This window comes from Myotis yumanensis, unplaced genomic scaffold (assembly GCF_028538775.1).
Source record: "Myotis yumanensis isolate MYYU_CA2020_CCGP unplaced genomic scaffold, mMyoYum1.0.hap1 SCAF_1, whole genome shotgun sequence".
NCBI lineage: Eukaryota > Metazoa > Chordata > Mammalia > Chiroptera > Vespertilionidae > Myotis > Myotis yumanensis.
In genome coordinates, this window is record NW_027223752.1 from 184122971 (window position 1) to 184142610 (window position 19640).

The 19640-nt window shown below is 38.2% G+C and overlaps 1 protein-coding gene across 5 annotated transcripts in view; it reads right to left on the bottom strand.

Annotated features, from left to right (window-relative positions):
* Positions 1–19640, bottom strand: part of ARHGAP24 (Rho GTPase activating protein 24) — a 554910-nt gene that overhangs the window by 374185 nt on the left and 161085 nt on the right. For all 5 annotated transcript variants that reach the window (XM_070393355.1, XM_070393371.1, XM_070393389.1 and 2 more), the window contains exon 2: positions 15794–15993. In XM_070393355.1, coding sequence (XP_070249456.1) covers positions 15794–15973 — 180 coding nt within the window. In that variant the 5' untranslated portion in view covers positions 15974–15993. The remainder of the gene's footprint in view (positions 1–15793; positions 15994–19640) is intronic.

Consider the following 19640-nt stretch of genomic DNA (forward strand, 5'->3'; position numbering starts at 1 on the left):
AAAAAGAACTTGTTCAAATATTAAATTAAAAAAATAAAAAGTCCTTCCCTCAGTCAAGTTTACCAGTGCTACAATGATATCCTCTGGCCTTTTTTTTTTTTTCATTAAAAAGTTAATAGGATTCATAGAATATTAATAAAAGGTATATTTCAACCGTTTTCAAAATTCAAACTAGAAGAAATATTTGATGTTTTCCAATGCAACCTACTTCTTTTTTAAGATGAGAAAATGATGCTCTAGAGTTATTAATTGTTCAGGTTTTAAGTAGCAGAGTTAAGACTAAAATCCAGGTCCTCTGATCCCTGCTAGACCCCAATTTTATTTGTTATCAGAAATAATTCACATTCATGCAAATGCCCACAGAAGCTTCGCTCTGCAGAGCTAGAAGGAGGTGGTGAGTTTACAGAATCTCTGTCCATCATATGCCAGTGCCTCTGAGGCCCAATGCAATTTCTCTCACAAAGTCGTCTCCCCTGCAAGCTTCACCTTGCAGGTGATTTATGTCTAAGAATATCACTTGTTGACCTTTAGAGAGGAGACAGCTGCTCATGCTTCTCCACTTTAAATCAGTTAACATTAAATTAGAAATTTTATGTGTCAGAAGAAGTTAAGTATTCAAGGTACAAAAACTTCCATAATCACAGCCTTCATAGTCCTTCCTAAGGATGTTATAAACCTCACATTGACAATAACATATAAGGCTAAAGTTTTGTTTGTTTTTAATATGTTTTTGTTGATTCCAGAGAGAGGAAGGGAGAGGGAGAGGGAGATAGAAACATCAATGATGAGAGAGAATCATTGATTGGCTGCCTCCTGCAGACCCCCCACTGGGGATCAAGCCCGCAACCCGGGCAGGTGCCCTGACCAGGAATCGAACCGTGACCTCCATGTTCATAGTTTGATGCTCAACCATTGAGCAATACCGGCTGAGCATAAGGCTAAAATTTTAAAACTTTGGAAATGAAGTGAAGATCTAGTTTATTTGAACTCCCATTACTAATCTCAGTTGTAAAAGTGGAGTCATCACTTTGAAAAATGTGTACTCCTGGGTAATTACTGTTATAACCGCACACTTTGAAGAATCAAATGGTCTTGTCGAATATGAGTTTATGATTCCTTCAGTCAATAGACGTGAATTAAGTACACACTGTATGCCAGGCAGTGTGCTATGTGAGAAGGTATTTGGACTCAAGGAGTCACTGTAAGACAGGAAAGATAATAGCAATCCTACAAGATGTGCTATTAAACAGATGTTCACTGGATTCTACAGGAATTCACAGGAGGAAGCCACTAATTTCCACTCCTATCCCCCAAGCTGGTCAGAGAATATAGAAGGGAATTGTGGAAGAGCAGAGTGACATGATACATACTTTTATTTTCTCTTAAGCAAATAAACAAACACAAGCTGTTACATTAAAGGACAGCACAAGGAATTTAGCAAGCAGGAAATCACCAATCTAGGATTCAAAAGCAACAGGAGGCTTTAGTGGAGAGCCCAATCATGTGCACACATAACGTTAAGTGACTGGCTGATGGAGAAAAGCAATCCTGCTGGTTGGTTGGGCTGAAACCATTTCCAAGATAAAGGTAGTGATAACCAGAAAACCCTTGCTAACGAAGCTACTAGCACACAGGCCTGTTTTCCCTCTTCTCTTTGCATGACTAGGTCTTTGTCATTGTTCAGCACCCAGCACCACCACCACACCACTGTATCAGTATTGTCTCTCAAGGTATCTATTCATTTCCTTCACATAGCATTTCACTGTCTCCCTCATTATAGCTGAGCTTCCCAAGGCTTGTTTTATAGCAAGCACTATACCTGGCATATGTCATCATGCACACATCTATTCATGAATTAATACAGAAGGGGGTAAGGGAAGGGAAAGAAGGCCAAGGGTCCTATTCTATCAAGTATGAGGGATTAGTCCAACCGTATTTATTTCACCCATTAACATGTTGCTTCCTTGGATCACTATTTGTCAGATAGATGCACTTCCAAAGGAAAGCAACTTTAAATACAGGGTGGGGCAAAGTAGATTTGCAGTTGTAAGTATGTAAAAAAGAGTTTATTATTTCTTGCTAGAAATGCCCAAATCTATTTTCCAACACCGTATCGTCAGGTGTTTAAGTCCCATGGCATTCTTGTCTTCTAAAGCCATAACCCTAAAATGGACATGTGGTTTAAAAGAGCACCTTTCCCCTGGATCCTTTCAGGTTCCTTTCAGCCGCCAAAGATTCATTTCAGATTTGTTTCCAGAGAATCCACAAGAATGAGTGAGAGGTGGGTTTGATAGACCAGTGCATGCCCTCCTCAGTTCCCTGTCACATGGCCAAGAAGACCATCCCAGTACATGTCCTTATTTGCTATTTCTATTTTAGGTATCGTAGTAATTTAGCAGACACTCATCACCACTGCTATGCATCACTTTTGTCTTGTGTCAGAAACAGAATGCATCACATCTGCTTTGTCCATGAATCCTCTTCACTGTATGATTTTGTAAAGACAGCCAGAGATAAAGCCCCAGTTTATATTAGATGGCGCTGATGGATCCGAGTGGTGTAATGTGAAACAAATACAAGTGGGGGCCGCCTGCAAAAGCCTACAGAGCTAACAGAGGTTCCTTTCATGAATGGCTGCAAAAACTGAGTATTAGGTGTAGGTAGATGTATTTTAGCAGGGTCTGCAGCCAATCAGAGATACATATTCTTTGAACATACCGCCCAATCAGCCAAGTATCATCCACAGAAGGCCAACACCCCTCTCCTAGAAGTTCTCGCTAAAAGTTATGAGTTATTAGCATAATTCCTAGAACTCTGTAGATGCCTCTAAATTGTCATCTTTATTTAAAAAGTATAGGGTTTTGCTTGGCCCGGCGTGGCTCAGTGGTTGAGTGTCAACCCATAAACCAAGAGGTCACCAGTTCGATTCCCGGGCAGGGCACATGCCCAGGTTGCAGGCTAGATTGCCAGTAGGGGGCATGCGGGAGGCAGCTAATCAATGTTTCTCTCTCATTGAAGTTTCTATCCCTTTCCCTTCCTCTCTTTCTCAAATCAATAAAAACATCTTTTTTTAAAAAATAGTATAGGGTTATTCTCTATGAAAACTATATTTCTATTTATTAAAGTAAGTATCTATGTCTTCTTTTTTGCTCTCTTATTTGATCATTATAAAAACTCAAAAATCTCTTGACTCTAGTTTGCCCACCACCTCAGAATATCTTTCCCCCCTTTCTGGCCTTATATTATTTCCATCACTGTTCTTCCTAGTTTTGTCAATTGTTAGCCTTGGTGCATATATTTTTAACCCTTCCAAAATGTAGTCTCTGCATCTATAAAAAAACAACAAGAAAAACAACAACAAAATGCAACTACACATAGTATTGCTGTGAGAATTAATAAGAGAAAAATGTAAGTAGAGTACTTAGCACAGAGCATAACATAACAGTTTGTAATAAACAGCTACTCCCTTTCATCTTCAATTTTTATTAGTTAAAACTATTTTTAATTGCCACTCCAATAAAAAAAATTTGAATAATGGCTTGAGTTAATTATACTCAAAAATAAGAAAGTTTATTTTCTTATTAAGCTCCTGAGATTTCAGAAGATTGCTAATATATTTTACAAGAGAAAATCTGAAAATCTCAGTCATCAAAACAGAAAGTTAGAAAAGTAGTAACTGTGTGAAATCCACATAATAAAAGTCCTCAGGGATAGACAGCATTGCATAACTCCTATTTCCCAATCTAGAATATAAGAGGGAAAAAGGTCAGAAACAAGAATGCAATTTCTGTTGAAGTCGCTGCTCAGAGACACGTAAATTTAAAAAGACAACAAATATTGCTTCTAAAAATTATTATTCCTATGATCAAAACAAATTATGTGGTTCAAATATATCTATTAAAATATGATACAATTTTCAACCCAGACTATTACCTGAGATACATAAGTATTTGAGGGTGTATTTTCTCCCATAATATTAAGATGTATTATAAGAATTGAAAAATTAATGCCCTATATTTAAATTGACCTAATTGTAAAGGTTTTAGATAGTGATACAAAGAATGTCCGCAGTCTTTGCTTTGAAAATGAATTCATTGATAGAATTTCAAGCAGTAAACAACAGTTTGATGAATGACTTAAGTATGTTTTTTAAAAAACCAGACATGGCCCTAACTGGTTTGGTTCAGTGGATAGAGCATCAGCCTGTGGACTGAAAGGTCCCAGGTTTGATTCTAGTCAAGGGCATGTACCTTGGTTGCGGGCACACCCCCAGTAGGAGGTGTGCAGGAGGCAGCTGATCAATGTTTCTAACTCTCTATCCCTCTCCCTTTCTCTCTGTAAAAAAATCAATAAAATATATTTTAAAAAAATTAAAAACCAGACATGTTTTCTATGTTTTGTATCTCATAATTTTGGAAGGAAAGGACTTTGGAGTAAAGATACAACTCTGTTGTATCTTTAGAATATTCTCAATCATTTTTTAAAAGTCAGAAAGAGAAACATTTCCAATAAACACTGCCTTTTTATTATAATTGCATGTGAAACTATGAGACTTTAAAGAGGATGTTTTGAAAACTGAGTATTTTAGATAAGCAATTATGTCACTGCCTGTGATAATGACTAAAACTGCCTTCACCAAAGATTTTTGCCTAAATATTCAAAATGCAGACTAACATAAACCACTGAAAACATTTATGAAATCTTTGTGTAGTTTGAAAATGGAGTGGCTGCTCATTTTCCCTCAGGATACTTTAAAAATAAATTGCCCGTTTCTAAAATAATCTATGGATATTACCATGCATATTTTACAGGCAAATGCAATGTGTTAGGAAACAAAAGCATTAGCTCACTGGAAGAATCATGAAACTTTACACTTTAGAAAACAGGAGTGTTTGTGGGGCTAAGCAAAACTTCTAGAAACTTGGGATCGAGAAGCAACTGTAAAACCATTGGTGTCATCTCTTCATTTGATAGAGGAAGCACAGGAGAAGTTACTAATGCAAGGTGATGTACCTCATTAATGGAAGAATAAAGTCATAACCCAGGAGAGCCTTTGGCTCTTGTACTACCATATCTATTATCTATTATAAAAAACAAAAATTAACAAAATATGGAAATGTCTTTTAAAATATAGAGCAAATATAAGTATTATATTTACGCATTTAAAAAGAAACACTAAAAAGGATTCAAATTGATAAAGGAATATGCACCACAAAGCTATTTGAAAATGTATTAGCATCTTAATTGCTGATGTTTCCTGTCTTCCTTGGAGGAGATTATACATGAATGTTAAGTAACACAATTAAGTTAGGATCACTGTTGGTTTATTTAAATAATCTGTGCATACTGCAAGCTAAGTCAGGACTATAGTATATTTAACCCACAACTAGGGCACTGAACTGATATCTACAGATTCGGTTCCTTATTCTATTCATCCATATTAGAATTTCTTAAGATTGGCCATAGGTAAACCAAGTAAAAGTTGTGCATCTATCTATCTAAATATATATATATTTAGTGAGGGATGATGTATTATTTAAGCATTTGTAATTCCATATCTAAAAAAATGTTTTTACATAGAAATCCAGGTTCACAAAGATGAACTGAGGGTTCTGCTAATAAATGAAACTGATTCTGTTAATCTCTTCTAATGACTGTGACACAAACAGGAGCAATGAATTAGAAGAAAATATTATCACAAGTTAGAAACTATATCTTTAGTGCTTTAGAATTTTACAGTATTAAAATTATACTTATGCATATGTCAAGGTACTTGGCTCAAAAATGGAACAGAATATGTTTCAAATTAATAATCATAAGAAATCAGACACATGAAGGACTTTGACAATCTCTAGAATATGGCTAATATGCAAAGTGTCCTAGCAGGAGTTCGACTGGGAGACCAGGAGTCCTACTGCTCACTATGATGTGCACTGACCACCAAGAAGTGGCTCAGAATGAAGGAAGGCCCTGGAAGGCAGCCAGCAGCCAGGGAAGGGAGGCCCAGGCGGGCAGCTGGAAGGCCCTGATGGCCCTGATCGCTGGCCAGGCCTAGGGACCCTACCCATGCACGAATTTCGTGCACCAGGCCTCTAGTTGTTAATGAGAGAATGTTAGTCCCATTTATCTGAGAGAAAAATGAATATACATTTGACTGGGAGTTGTAGTTGAAAAAAATGTAAAAGTATATGTTTTCATAATAAGGTGTTGAGTAAGAATTATCCTATTATCCCAAAATAACTTCTGCAATATAAAACCAGAAATAAAGATATGCTAAGTGCCTTGCTGTTCTAAGAGACAACAGAATAGAATCAAATCCAACCAGATACCACCACTGTGGCCAGCACCACACCTGTCTTCTCCTTTCCACCTGTGAAAAGATGTCTTGGGGGAAGCCCTGACTCTCTCAGGTCAAGGGAAAAGAAACACCAGCAGAATCACTAGCAGCTGGGCAGTCTGGCAGATCACTCCTCAGTTTGTCATTGCTTGGGCTGCTCTGCACCTATCCCTGAGTAATGGATGAAAGAACTAGAGAAAGATGAGGGCAGGTAAAATTCTATGACCGTGTGGAGGAGGCTGCAATACCATATTTGTCATGACAACCAGGAATGAATTTCCAGGAGTTCACATTTAACCAGGGAAGGTAGGTCACCAGGTAATGAGATTCCAGCAAGTGTTGTGCGTGTACTGCCCATTCTGAGAGCTGAAGCAGGGGGAAAAGGTCCACACAAAAACTTGTTCTTGAATGTCCAGAGTATTATTTATAACACTCCAAAAGTAGAAACAACCCAAATTTCTGTCAACTGAAGATGCATAAACAAAATGTGGATTGTTGGTACAATGGAATATCATTCCACCGTATAAAGAAAGGACGTACGAATACACGCTACAACATAGCTGAACCTTGAAGACATTATGCTAAGGGAAATGAGCCAAATTCCAGAAAGTGAGACTAGTAACTCCTGCATCTGGGATTTAATCCTTCTACACAAAATGGGATCAAATGTTTTCTAAATTACAATGTATGTAGCTTACAATTGATAAATTGCCATTGAATAAATGAACATATGGTAATAGTGCTAGAGAAAACAGAGAGCAGCTGGATTTGGAAAGGATAAAGCTAAAGAAGAAAAGACAGGAAGATCAAGTGCCCAAAAGAAACCTAAAAGAATAAGTAGCACTATTCAAATATTCATAGGTTAGGGGGGTAAATAAACCAAATAAACCAATAAACATATATGCATAACTCATGGACACAGACAATAGTGTAGTGAAGGCCTGGGGGAGGCTAGAAGGGGGTCAATGGGGAAAAATGGGGGACATATGTAGTAATACTTTCAACAATAAATATTTTTTTAAAAGCAACTTTTTAAAATACATTACCCTAAACACTAAAAATGTAAATGTTCAAATTGCATTTTTACTCATTCTTTCCCTCCCCCAAAATTCTCTTCTCCACTAGTGGGGATCATTGAAATATACCTGTTATTCTAATAAGATAGGGAAAGTCCATCTATGGACTACTTGGTTCTGTATATTGAACTGCATCACAAATACAAAAGTCTTCAGTCAATATGAGTAAATGTTAGAAGCAGAACTCAAGGGACTCTACTCCAGTAGTTCTTTATGCAAACTGATATTGAATAGATACATGTGCTTACTTGGGTACATGCTGTGCATGAGACAAGAAAAAAACCAGGGCTGCCTTTCTCTGGGTGGTCCAGTCTTGCAAGGGGAATCCTTCAAGTCTCTGTGGCTGTCATCATAATCATTTTGATAAGCTTTGAAGGAGCCCCAAAAGTAATTTAAGCAAAAAATAAGACAAACTACAAAGGTGAGCATTGTTTCTTTAAGACTCTTTCCATGAGTTCAGTGTTTTGGCAGCATAGGTCATAAGTGAAAACAAGTTTTCCTCTGCTTTGAGGTTAGCATTACTTACACGAACTGATCATCTGTTATTTCCTTCATTATTCAAGTAATAAGGTGTATATTACAGATCCTGACTTCTAAACTGCTGTGTCAGGGTATCCTTATGGTCAAAGATGGTAATTTACCAAGTAAGTAACCAGTAACTTAACCAAGGTTTATAACTAGTGATGGAGTTGTGAGATAATACAAAGTAGATATATTGGTCTCTGCCCCTGGTTCCTGGCACAGAGTTCCTAAACCCTTATGATTCCCTAAGTGTTAAGAGTACTAGCAGCATCTTTTGTTATAATATTTGGGCTCTGACCCTGGTTCCTGACAGGAATCCTTGTAATTTCATGGCTGATAGAAATATCTTTTATTCTAATAAAGCTACTCTGGGTGGGCTTCTAGATGGCTCCTGGGTGGGGCTGTCACCAAGCCATGGTTAGAAGTTTAGAATTTTCAGCCCAACCTCCTATCCACCAAAGAGGAGACTGGAGCTTGAAATAAAGTTAATATTTGATTAGGCCTGCATGATGAAGCTTCCATGGCTGTTTATCTGTATCTTTTATTATATCCTTTAATAAACTGATAAATGTTTCCCTCAGTTTTGTAAGCTGCTTTAGCAAGTTCATCAAACCCAGGAAGGTGACTTATGGGAACTTCCCATTTGTAGTCAAGTCAGACAGAAGTGTGAGTAACCTGAGGACCTACTCCTTATATTGGCATCTGAAGTGGTGGGGGAATAAGACACCCAGATGGTGTCTTAGAGAATTTCTTGGTGTGGAGGAACCTCCAATCCCAAATTTGGTGACCAGAAGTGTCAGAAATGAAGTGCTCCATGTGAGTGGTCAAGATACATCCAGGTGGAAACCTGAGTAGTAGTCCTCTACAAGTCTAGACTGAGCCCAGGCAGTATGACTCCTGAATTTGTATATAAAACAACTGAGAGAACCCGGGGCCTGGAGCTCCAAAAGGGCCTGGTTCGGTTCCTCTCCAAGGCCAGGGCGGCTTCCATGGCCCTGAGTTTTGCCCACTCATCCTGGGAGGCCTCAGCACGTCCTGGAAGAGAATGCGGCTGCAGTGCTGGTTTTGCAACTTTAAGAGGTGATCAGCGCCCTTGCGCTTCTTCTCCGCCAACTCGAGGAAGAAGTAGCCCATGCCCTGGAGGAGCCACATCATCCAGGCTGAAATAGAAGCCCAGAGAGAATCTTGCCCCGAGAGAATCGAAGATGGCGGCATAGGTAAACACCGGAGATTGCCGCCGTAAACAACCACTTCAAAAATACAACTAAAAGTCGGAACGGACATCAACCAGAACCACAGGAAGGCTGGCTGAGGAGAGACTCTTCAACTAGAAGCAAAAACAACAGCATTCCGACGCTCAGAGGAGGCGTAGTGTGGAAAATTTAAAGGTACGGTGGTGCGGTGGTGAGGTGGTGCACGCGCAAAGCGGGCTGGCGGCTGAGGGCGCGGTTGTCGTTTTCAATCAGGAGTGAGTCTCAGACTCTGGGCTACAGATCCGGGCGAGTCTCTAGGGACCCAGACTCAAATGGGAGAAGCGGGACTGTCTGGCTACGGCCCCTCCGAGGTTTGCAGCGGTTGTGGGGACAGAGACGCAGAGCCCCTGGGGACGGACTGAGAGCGGCCATAGCAGCTCCCTCCCCCTGCCCTGTTGAGCCCGCCCCGCCCAGGCCCTGCGCACAGCCATTTGCCAATTGCCTCAGGCAAAGGCTGGATTAGCGCCTCCCCAGAAGACAGACGTTTTCCGCTCAGCTGATTCCTACAGCCAGTCGGCCTGGTGGTCAAATCCCTCTAGTGTTAACTACAACAATTAAGGCTTGGCTAGAACAAGACTGCGCACAGAGACCACAAGGGGGTGCACCAAGAAAGCATAAAAGATGCGGAGACAAAAAAACATGACAGAAAGGGAGGATATGGAGCTAAGAATCGCAATTTTGAGGGCTTGCCATAAATTTGTGCAGAGCCTCACGAAAACTAATGAGACCCTTGATGCTACGATAAAGAAATTAGAAAGCAAGCATACACGGACTGAAATAAAGAATATTATACCCAATAGCAGACCAGAGGAGCACAAGAATCAAACCAAAGATTCGACAAAAAACACCCAATTGGAAAAGCAAAATGAAAAAAGAATCCTAAAGTGTGAAGATAGTGTAAGGAGCCTCTGGGACAGCTTTAAGCGGACTAATATCAGAATTATTGGAGTGCCAGAAGATGAGAGACAGCAAGATATTGAAAACCTATTTCAAGAAATAATGGCAGAAAACTTCCCCCACCTGGAGAAAGAAATGGACTTACAGGTTCAAGAAGCGCAGAGAACCCCAAACAAAAGGAATCCAAAGAGGACCACACCAAGACACATCATCATTAAAATGCCAAGAGCAAAAGACAAAGAGAAAATTTTAAAAGCAGCAAGAGAAAGAGGCTCAATTACCTACAAGGGAATACCCATACGACTGTCAGCTGATTTCTCAACAGAAACTTTGCAGGCCAGAAGGGAATGGCAAAAAATATTCAAAGTGCTGAATACCAAGAACCTACAACCAAGATTACTTTATCCAGCAAAGCTATCATTCAGAATTGAAGGTCAGATAAAGAGCTTCACAGACAAGGAAAAGCTAAAGGAGTTCACCACCGCCAAACCAGTATTATATGAAATGCTGAAAGGTATCCTTTAAGAAGAGGAAGAAGAAGAAAAAGGTAAAGATACAAATTATGAACAACAAATATGCATCTATCAACAAATGAATCTAAGAATCAAGTGAATAAATAACCTGATGTACAGTATGAACTGGTGATTATAATAGAATCAGGGACATAGAAAGGGAATGGACTGACTATTCTTGGGGGGAAAAGGGGTGTGGGAGATGCGGGAAGTGACTGGACAAAAATCATGCACCTATGGATGAACACAGTGGGTGGGGAGTGAGGGTGGAGGGTGGGGTGGGACTGGAAGGAGGGGAGTTATGGGGGGAAAAAAGAGGAACAAATGTAATAATCTGAACAATAAAGATTTAAAAAAAAAAAAAAGAATAAGAGTTTGGCCACAGGGAATTTGGAACATTAACATAACATTTAATAAAATGTGAAGTTGAATTAATGCTGTTTTTGACCTTGAAAATGGAATATGAAGAATAAAGGAATAAATATCTATTAAAAATAAATAAATAAAAAAAATAAAAAAATAAAACAACTGAGCTCAGCCCTAACCAGTTTAGCTCAGTGGATAGAGCATTGGCCTGGGGACTAAAGGGTCCCAGGTTCGATTCTGGTCAAGGGTATGTACCTTGGTTGCGGGCAAATCCCCAGTGGGGAGTGTGCAGGAGGCAGCTGATCAATGTTTCTCTCTCATCGATGTTTCTAACTCTTTATCCCTCTCCCTTCCTCTCTGTAAAAAAAAAATCAATAAAATATATTTAAACAACAACAACAACAACAACAACAACAACAACTGAGCTCAACTGCTTCCCAGAGAAATGCCCATTCTGGATCAGCAGTTCTGGAGAAAATTATGACTATAATATTTCTCTCACACTGCGGTCCCTCTGGCCACCATGCCCCTCCCATCAATTTCTGCCTTTGTCCAAGAAAGACATCCTCTGCTGCTCTTCACCACAGATGACCTCTCCAGCAGCCACAGAGTTCTCAGTTCTTCCTACAGTCAAAAGTGACTTGGCCGGCATTCCCACAATTCTTGCTTAAGTAATAAGTGGTACTAGAAGCATTTATCTGTAGCACAGTTGCTTTTCAATCATCTTTCCAGAGATAATGTCATAAGGCAAAATAGGCAGTACTACATAGGAGCACCAGACAGAATTGTAGGACTGTCAGAGGAAGCCTTTTTGGATAGGTGGGCATTTTGAATTCCTTCACAATGAACGATACATAGAATGATCCCTATATTAAATGCTTAGCGATAAGTCAAGGAAAAGGGCACATAAAAGCAGGGGAAATGTAAAATACCAAGATAAAATATACAATCCTTAACACTCTTTACTGGACTCATACTTTTTGTGTTTACTTCTCCAAATTCGTATCTCATCACTGCTTCACTTATTCTTGAGTACTGAAATACTTGACCATTGTCAATTCCCCAAAAAATCTACTGAAGGACCATGGCCTATTCCTTTTAGTCTGTCACATACCCCATCCCCGCCAATAGCTTGTTATAAAGCTATATCTTTCTCCAATTCTTGTTAAAAAGCTCTCCCTGAACCTTGAAGTAGTTATAAGTGCCCCTACTATGGCCTCCAATGGTTCCTTGTATTTTCCTTATTAAAATACTCATTACATTGTACAGTAACTGGAATTATCTATAACATCCTTTGGAATTTAACACCATCTTCATGAATGTTTGGAATGATTTGATCACCTGAGGCAGAGACTGCTAACTCTTTTTTAATACCCATGTTCTTTTCTGCTCCCAGCATGAAGCTAGGCTCTATGTTCAACCTCCTATACTGTTAGGTATGATCACGCTACTCAGTTCTATCCAACGGAATGTCCACAGAAGTGATAAGAGCTATCACCATACCTGATCCATCTAAACCGTTATGTAATGCTTCCTTATATACCCCCTCTTCTAAATCTGGGAAGGAAATGACCCCATGGTGAACTTGGAAGCCAAAAATTAAAATTGCAAAATCATTGGCAGCCTAAGTTTCTAAACAGTCATTTAAAACAGACTCCCTTCACTTAACCTAGAATCACTTTGGACTTTCACTTGAGAAAGAAATAAGCTTCTTCTTTTTAAATCTTTATAGCATTGGTATGCACATTAGAAATCTATAAATATATGATGAATACAAAAAAAAAGACACACAAGTGGATGAATGAGTAGTTGAATACTTTAAGAAATCCTATTTTTATCATACTAATAGTATAAAAATGGCTAACATTTATTTTATGCTTATTATGTGCTACTGCTTTCTAAGATCCTTTGCCTAAGTTATTTTATTTAATACTCTCAATGATATCCCAAGGTAGGTATGTATTATTATTACCTCATTGTAAAGATTAGTAAATTAAAGCTTAAATCGGCTTATTCAGTGGCAATGCATCAGAATTATTAAGTGGTGAATTAAGATTCAACACAAACAATTTGACTCAAAAACCCATGTTTTGACCACTCCAAAATAAAAAATTCCATGCCTAAATTACTTCTGCAAGCAATAAAAAATTGTCCAACTACTAGCAGAATAAAATAATATTTTATGTTAATAATACTCTCTCTTAATATAATCATATTCCGGAAAGAACTAAGAATTCCTAAAATTTTACGATGATGCAGAATACCATCTTGTGTGTCCTTTTAAGTACAAGAAACTTAAATGATACCTAGAAATTCAGTTTTAGATTTGAAGATAAAATCCAAGTTTTAAGGTTTCTAGTGTTATTTTAATCACATAAACAAGGCTTTGGTTTCTTCTGGTTTATATATTTTAAAAGAGAACAGCAGTTGCCTTAGAGAATTCTAGATGTCATTAACTCCCCAGTTTCATTAAATATATAGAATTAGAGCTTATTCTTAAATCAGTAATCAATTCATGCACGTTTAGAGGTCAGCCCTCAGGTTAAACTTCACTCAAAATCACTTTGTTCTCTAAGTTAAGAAAATCCATTGTGATCTAACAGTGTCATCTTCATCATGTCCAGAAAAAGCCTCCCCACACAATTGGATCAATATCTATTGTAGTCTAGACTAGATTAATTGGGTTGGTGCCTATTTGGATTTTAGTCATTTTATTAGGAGTCTCAAACTGGCTTTTAAAAATCAATGCTTTCCAAAATTTTCATTTTGAGGCCAATTTTCTTTTGCATTAATCAGAAGTTTTTGCATTTTCTTATTTATATTTTCAAATTTTTATGAAAGTTAAAGACACTGCATGAATACTTTCTGTGACGAGGCAGACCTGAGAAATTACTTAGAGAAGCATAGCCAAGGCAATAAGATGATATTCTCTTTGAACAGTTTAGGGCAGAGTTCCTCAAAGGTGGGGGGGTGGGGAGGGTTTATTTACATAGTCTCTGAAACCTGCAAGTCCTCACACTTTAGAAACATTGAACTCAGGCTTGATCCATTGTATCCTACCTTCAGTACTAGAAGGTACATGAAGCTCACCAAAGAGAACTTTTGTTAGGTCTGCTTTCAGTTCTCCAATCACTCAGCTCCTGCATTCTCTGTTAGCTCCCCTAATCCTTTGTTTAGGTCCAGGATCAGACCTAATTAGTCATTTAATTCATACCCACCCTGGTTAACAACCCAGTTCACCTGAAGAGTCCACAGGATGAAACACTGAATCTTACTCATACTCCTCCTATGTATTTCAATGTGTTCTTCCATATCAAAGTCCCTGTATTGGATCCCCCATATTCCACGATTTTTCACATTAACCTGACCCCTTTTTCTCAGTTTAGTAAAAAGATTATATATTCAAGATAATACATTTATGTGACTATTACATAGTATAAAACATGGTGCAATGAGAAAAGAACACTTGAGTATGAGATGAGAAACAAAAGAAAGACTACTGCTTTACTTCTGTCTCTATAGATCTTGGTTACGTCACTTGCTATCTCTATTTCTTCATCTGTAATGATAATCCCAGATTCTCTACTGGTTTGCTATGATGAATGCAATAACAGGTACAGAATTGCACTATAACTGTCATGATCCCAATATGGAATATTCTCATTAATTATTTATGAGGTCTTTGGCTGAGGCCATAGGAACTTAGACTTATTTAAAGGCAAAACTGTCTAACTTTGGGTAATCTGAATTGTACCTAAACCTTGGTCTCTGAATGCATACATGGAGATAATCCTACCTCATGGAATTATTTTAAGCATTTCATAAAACAATATAAATAATTCTTAGTCTAATGCCTGGCTCTGGTAAATGCTCAAAAAAATAGTATTTTCAAATAATGACTGAGGTTTGGAGTATGTATTGGCATTACTATTTTTATCTGATTCAATTATATTAATGAAAACTGTAAAATTATAATGTCTGAGGAATTTAAAATACTAAAGCAGAGTGCTGATCCAAATTCTTAAGTCATTGAACTTTAACACAAGGGAAGTAGCCACAAGAACACACTGTTAGGGATATTTATGTAAATGAATCTAAAATGTTTCTTCTCTTATTCATATGTCCTCTGGATGTAAAGGAAGGAAAAACACATAGGTGATGCAATACCTCAGTTCATATCTCCTTTCATCAACTGATAAGCAATGATCAGAGCTAAACAAAAACCTTGTCGCTACAGGGAGAAAGATATTTCTTCTCTCACATTGCAGCTTAGAGATTTGTGGCTGAGAAAATGACTAAGTAAGTAAGCAAATAAAAGACCACTTAGGAACCACAAAGAAACTCTTCCCAGAGTATATTGTGTATGCTGGTTGGATGTATCAGCATTGTTCACTTTAGCTCCACATCCATATTTCATATGAGTTAAAGTGGAGGGAAGCACCCCAGAGAATTAATACTAAAGGTGTCCCAGAAATTACTGAAAGGTTCATGTACAGTCTTCCTTCGCTTCCAACTTATTTTTGAGAAAAGGAAAGATGTTTGGCTACAATATGTATGTTCTAGCAGAGGTCCATTAACATTTTTTCATGAAATTAGTTTGCTTGAGAGACTCAGACATTATGTTCCAGCTTAGTAGAAAGCAAAATTAATATTATACAAATATAATTTGCCTCTTAGCCTCAATTTGCAAGTTCATCATCTTGAACCTAAGTAAACAATGAGAAAAAGTATGAAAGATGCCAGTGAACTGAAGGAGACTATTGGTTTCAAGCAAACCCCTTTACTTCTTAGAGTGCTTGGACCCACAGTGCTTTTTATTTCCTTACTTACCAAGGGCTTGGTTTCATCTTCATCTTTGAAATAATATAGCTGATCTCCCTTGAGCACAAACCAGCGGGTATGCCAAGTCTTGACAAAGCCTCCTTGCTTCCTCAGCCACCCACACTTCACGGCATTATTCCGCCCTTGGCCTTGTTGGGGGTTCTCAGCGGAGTCATTGTTCTCCTCCATTATCAAGCTGATGGACTTTCCTATTTATCAAACAAACAAAAGAAATAATAAGGTGCTTGATATATTCACTCCTGAAAATCACTCCTACCTCTTTTTTAAAAAAAAAAACAGGATGAGGAGTGAAAAATGTATATCAACTCACTTGCCAAATTTCTAGAAGCAAACCACAGACCTAACAACATTGTGCCTGGGGAAAACTTGGAGAGAGTTCATTGTGTCTTCCTTAAGTGAGCTAGTCAGCTGGGCAATAACATCCCTTTTTTACTAAGTAGATCTAAAGATGGGAAAGTTCTGGAGGTAATGTGTTAAGAAGCAATTTTTTAAAAACTAAATCAACCAACAAAAACCATAACTCTCATGATAATGGGCCTCTGTGTCTGGTGTATACTGATTGGGGCCCATTTGCACAGGCCTGTGATTATCTGAGCAAACACTAGCCTGGCACATGTTAAAGTTTAAAAGGACTATTTTAAAAACCTCAATGGAAGACATTTGTTTTACATATGTGAAAATTTCTCAAGATGTATCTGGCCCCTTTCCCCCAAAGTGTATCCTATTGAGAGTTTCTTTGGCCGGTCAGGAATCAGTGTAGCTGAAAAAGTTTAGGGAGAAAAAAAAATAATTAAAAAAAAATAAAACCCTCAGCTCAGCCAGTTGAGTTTCCTTCAAATACCAGGACTAAGTCAATTGCATGATGAAGAATGTTGCAAGGTTATGTGTGAAGGAGTATAGGATCGTACTCACTATACTAATACATAGCAAGGAACTTAGTTTATTGTAGAGAAAATCTTAATCACCAGGGGAGAAGTTAAACTGCCACAGTAAAATGGGGAGGTGGCTTTCTGGGAGAACCAGAGACAAGTGGCTAAGAACAAAAGATATTTTCCTGCCCCGAAGGCTTTCTGCAAATTCTTACTAATATTGCATATTTTTATGAAGTCCATTCTTACCCTTGTATCTTTCATGAGGATATGAAGATACAGACTAAGTAATAAAACAGAATATTTCTGTCCTGGTGTACCCAGGCACAAAGCTCCTACTTTTCTGCTTGATTCCAGGAAACAAACTGACTTTTTGTATAGTCCTTCTTTTCACCATTGATTTTTTCATTGATTTGTATGTACACCGTCCTAATTCTAAATTCCATGAAGTTCCCATTATCAGCCCTTAGTTATTTAAGTTTCTTCTTTGAAGGGACAGGGTCAGACCTTCCATTATTGGACCTTTAGTTTCTGACTTTAGTCCTGCCCTCCCAGTTGCAGAGATGAAGCAGAACTTTGGCTCTAATTAATCAGGTTGTGAGCATCTCAACCATCTTCTCAGTAGTTTTGCCTCTTCCACTGGCATGCATTCCAAGCTATCTCCATCCTTGCGTTCATCTCCATCTCTATAAACTGCCTTTAAGCTTCAAGTAGGCCACTTGACCACCATCTGTCTCATTCAATATTCAATTTCCTTTTTAAACCGAAACATCCTTCTCACTAAATAGGCCCTCATCTCTATAAAACATCTTGAAACTTCCTTTGCTGCATAAGGCATTCCCAAGTCAGAAACACCTTCCTGCAGGAAGCATTCCCCCATCGTGTGCGTGCATGTGTGTGCAGATTGGATCATGCCCAATGCTTCAAAGTTTGTTACGTCCTCAGGGCAGGAACTTTCATCTCTTTTCTTTTACATTATTTGACCAAGTATAAGGAGCCATGTAAAGCTCACGCTAAATGAACAGTAAATGCTTAACACTTAACATAATTTAGATAATAAGTATGCTTATTTAGACCACTCTAAATAATTGTTTTGGTCTCCTGGCATTTAAATTGTTCAAATCTACACAAGTTGTTATTTCATCAGCACCTATTTATTCCTTGACCAAATACCTTAACTTATAAAGCTGAACTTATAAAGGAATTCCTTAAAACAAACATTCTAACACACATACACACACACACACACACACACACACACACACACAGACACCCCCCCCCTAGAATTCATGCACAACAGACTCTTTCCTTTGTCCCTTCTTTTTCTTTTTTCTTTCCTCTTATAATTCATGTTTTCTATTAAGTTTGAAAAATACCCTCTAAAATTCTTCAAGGTAATTAGGAGCCTACCATTAATAATGTAAAAAAATACTACTGCCCAATTTTGTTTATATCTACCATTAATGCCTTAGAAAAAAATGTGTGCACATTAGAACATTGTTTATAATTCTTCTTACATAAGTTGTTTACAAGTCTGATGAAACCAATGACAGCATCACCCACTGAACTCCTGGCTATGTTGCCTCTAATTTCATAACTTCAGAATGCATCAGCAAGTATTTCAATAGTACTAATTGTAACAATTCATTAAACAGAAATGAAAACAGATCATATCCTATCTCCAAGAGAAAATAATGCCACAACTATTGCTGGATGAGTAAAACTAAGGTTTATTAAAATAACTATGATTTTTATAGAGGAGTCTTGATATTTCTTCAGAAATTAAATGGCTCAAATTCTATCCTTCACCTATAAAATGACAATGTTGGCCCAGATCATTGCTAACTATGGTGCCTTCCAGCACACTGAAATCCACCACCTCTCTAATTCCATAAGCTTAAGGACACTAGATATCCTCTGCACTTCATACCATGTCTGGCATATGATGAAGCTCAATCAATGTTTGATGAATTAATAAATATTGCAATAGGTTTGGTGCTAGATATCTAGAAGTGAACATGACCTCCCTCTGAACCTGATCCTGCCCCAAACCTGATCTTAGTAAATGGCACCATGATACACACAGTTGAAAAAAAATAAAATCATCTTTGAGTCCTGACTCCTCCTCATTGTGACTATCAGATCCATCAGTAAGTTCAGAAATATTTTCAAATCCATCCGGTTGACTCCATCTTCATTGCCACCCTATGATCCAAGCCATAATTATCTTTGACTAAATGATTCTCATAGCTCTCCAACTGGTCTCATAGCTTCCATTTTAACCACAAACACTAAGACATAGGCACATGCTCACACATATTTTATTCTCCACAAAGCAGCCAAAGTGAGCTTTTAAAAAATTAAATCAGATAAGGATTCTCTACCCTTAAAAGTTGATGGGCTCTAATTATGCTTCTTTTAAAATCTGGAGCCTTACCATAGCCTATACATCAGGAATCGTGTGGCATCTATTTATTTTTATTTATTTATTAATATTTTTATTGATTTCAGAGAGGAAAAGAAGGAGAGAGAGATAGAAACATCAATGATGAGATAGAATCATTGACCGGCTGCCTCCTGCATGCCCCACAATGGGGATCGAACCCACAACCCAGGCATGTGCCCCCAACCAGAATCAAACCGGGGACCCTTCAGTCCGCAGGCTGACGCTCTATCCACTGAACCAAACCGGCAAAGGCGAGGCACCTATTTATTGATCTAATGTCTAACCTCATCTCACGCCATCTACCCCTCAATCACCCCATTCCAACACACACACACACACACACACACACACACACACGCACACACACTTAAAAGCCCTGATGCAAGCACCCACACCAGCTTACTACCAGTTCTGGAAACACCCAAGTCCTTTATGCCTTGATGATTGAGACCTGCTGATCTCTGCCTGAGCTACTCTGCCCTGTGCTCTTTAAAGGCTGACTCCTTCTCATTCTCTAAGT